General features: G+C 33.0%; 1 protein-coding gene across 1 annotated transcript; it reads right to left on the bottom strand.

The window, feature by feature from the left end:
• Positions 1-1,155: 1,155 nt before the first annotated feature.
• On the bottom strand, positions 1,156-1,959 carry LOC149249981 (uncharacterized). Its single transcript, XM_089453530.1, has one exon. The coding sequence runs from the start codon at positions 1,957-1,959 to the stop codon at positions 1,156-1,158; it is 804 nt and encodes a 267-aa protein (XP_089309656.1).
• Between the last annotated feature and the right edge of the window lie 761 nt (positions 1,960-2,720).

Genomic DNA, 2,720 nt, shown 5'->3' with positions numbered 1-2,720 from the left:
TTTGAAAGGTCCCTATTTAGGAGATATTATTAACAGAAACCCATTTATATCTATATTGATATGCACATCCATGTTGTGGAGTTCAACACATCAGAATTGAATGATTTGAAAATGTGTCCTTGAGCTTGTATTAATTATTGTCTCTCTGTTATTAATTGAGAGCCTTAGGAGTTGCTTTTACACTCCCATTAAGTGTTTATACTAGATGTAATTTTGGTTATCAGTCCCATTAATCTAGTTATATCTTATTACAAAATTGTTTCTTTCTCCCACTTTATCATGAACCTTTAAAACTATACAAGTATCATGGTATAGAGCCTGTGTGCCCTCACAAGAGCATTCTTAAATTTGGAAAAACTTTCACACATATAATAAGTAGAATTTTAATATTCAATAAGTAGGCATGATAATAAGTAACCACTTAAGGGTTGACCATTTCTACTTCTTAAAAATAATCAACAGGTTAGTTGTTTGTTATTTCTTTTCCTTACTCTTTACTCCACCACAATTCAACCTTGCAGAATTATTAGTTCCAGTGTAGCCTTTCAGGGTTTCTCCTCCCCACATTGCTACTATAGCTTTCCAAAGACTTGAAAAATTCCTTGTTCATTTATATAAACACTTACTTAAAAATTTAATTAATGAATTATAAGATAGATATAGTTTTAATATTTGACCTTTATGGTATCTATCAAGAATCAAATACATCACATATTTTGATTCTCTAAATTTATTGAAAATCTCCATTTTGATTATTCCTCAAGCTTGGTTAGGAATATCTAGCATCTTAACTTAGTTTTTAACTCATGTTAATTCATGAGAATTTTGATCCATCCATGCAAGCATACAAATGTATCTCATTGTAACCACGCAATGAGCCCTACATGCAAGCCATACATATAGGCACGTAATCACAAAATGAGTTCAGCGTATGCAATGAGAAGGTTAAACATACATCCTTCAAGCATAATGTAATTTAACTTTGAAGAACAAGTATTTATATTCTTATGAGATGCATAAAAAAAACTTTGCTCATAGAAAACTATACACACACCTCTATGTGGTTTGTTTTACTCCAAGTGCACACACGTCATTTACTCTTATTTTTACTTGGTGACCATTTTATGCCGAATAAGCTTGGTAAGTAGATGGAGTTTAAAGTTCCATCAAAACTAACATTGGACTTGCAAATTTCATGATTGGTCGCATAACTACACATGCTAGAAGCTCTCGAGCAAGGCATCGAGAAATAGGGCATTCAACATCCTGTTTCCTTAAGAAAATTGTCACCAAACACTCAACATCTGAAGATATAAGGGCAGGGTGCAGTTCCTTAGAAGCAACCAAGTAGTGCTTCAACCTTTCATCTCTTTCTTCATAAGAGAGGGTCGCCATAACATCAACCCCTATACAAGCTTGGTTTCTTCTATAAAGTTCTATGTGACTCCCTATCAGATCCACCATATCTCTGATGAGTAAGTCAATGAGATTGATATGTTTCAGCCGTTGAGACACTTCCTGAAGTACATCATTGATTAATAAACAAATCTGATCAGGAAATTCTTGATCTGGAGTAATTGACGAATACCACAAATCTATAATAAACTCTTGTACAATATTCCTTGTAAACTCCTCCACTGTTGTTGCAATGACTGGAGAATCAATCTTCCTCTTCCATTTCTTTGAGACCAGTGGAGGAAAAAGAAGCCGATCAATATGAGATTCTTGTCTATGGTGAAAATGAGAAAGAGGAGACTCGTGACGAACAAGAACCCTCCTCTGAAACTCTACTTCCAAGGAAAAATATCTGAGAACTAAAATTATAAGAATCAATAGCAGAATGTTGAACAAAACTAAATTGCTTGTCAGTGATAGAAATTTGGAAAATACAATGATGAATATAGAATTCAATACTCCATGGTTATTGGCTTCGTCGAAAAGATCTTGTAGTTTGTCCATGCTTTTCTTCTCCACAGGAAGCTTGTGGAGTCTTGCATAGATAGAAAACTGAAATGAAAACATAGACAACTGATTAGAATTTTCAAATAAATGGGGGCTTCAGCTCTTTGTCATCCATAATCTTAGAAAAAAATTACCACAACAATAATTCTTTGTTTCACATTTTCCCAGTTGACTAAATTTATGTGTAGTCAAGTGGATGAGATCAATTTGAATTAAAAATCCCTCACTGGATTAAACAAAAATCTTTCAAAGGAGACCAACTGTAAAACATCAATATTACAGTGATTGATCTGTGACAACTTCAGAATTTTTCCTAATCTTCCTACATCATACCAATTTCAGACTTATTCCACGATTGTCCAATACACAGAAAGATATATTCCCGAGCATACAAAAATCAAGGTTTGTGTATTATTTCCAATTTTTAGTATGATTATAATTAATATTAGTAAATTACCAGTTATAAATGAAAAAGAAACCTTCTTCTTTCATATGATACATTGCACTTATGCATAATTAATCGAAACATCGTAACTATTACGATATTGATGCAATCCACTGACAAGGTTTCACATTACACCGACAAGTTCAATTTATAATTCGTTTATACCCGTAATTTAATCATTAACATGCGGAACGATCTGGAAGCAATATTTCCATGGAAATTTTAGACATTTTTTAGCAAGGGTTAGAAAATTCTTGAGGCTACTAGAGCGTGCAGGCACCCACGACTTGCTATAATAATTATTCAATTAAAA

This window comes from Pinus tabuliformis, chromosome 7 (assembly GCF_031772625.1).
Source record: "Pinus tabuliformis cultivar Carrire ecotype Pingquan chromosome 7, CPIR1, whole genome shotgun sequence".
Classification (NCBI taxonomy): Eukaryota; Viridiplantae; Streptophyta; class Pinopsida; order Pinales; family Pinaceae; genus Pinus; species Pinus tabuliformis.
Note: the sequence above shows the minus strand (reverse complement) of the source record. Positions and strands in the feature narration are given on the sequence as shown.

Excerpts from the sequence above, each read along its gene's own strand:
- LOC149249981 (XM_089453530.1), bottom strand. The coding sequence starts at position 1,959 with ATGGACAAACTACAAGATCTTTTCGACGAAGCCAATAACCATGGAGTA.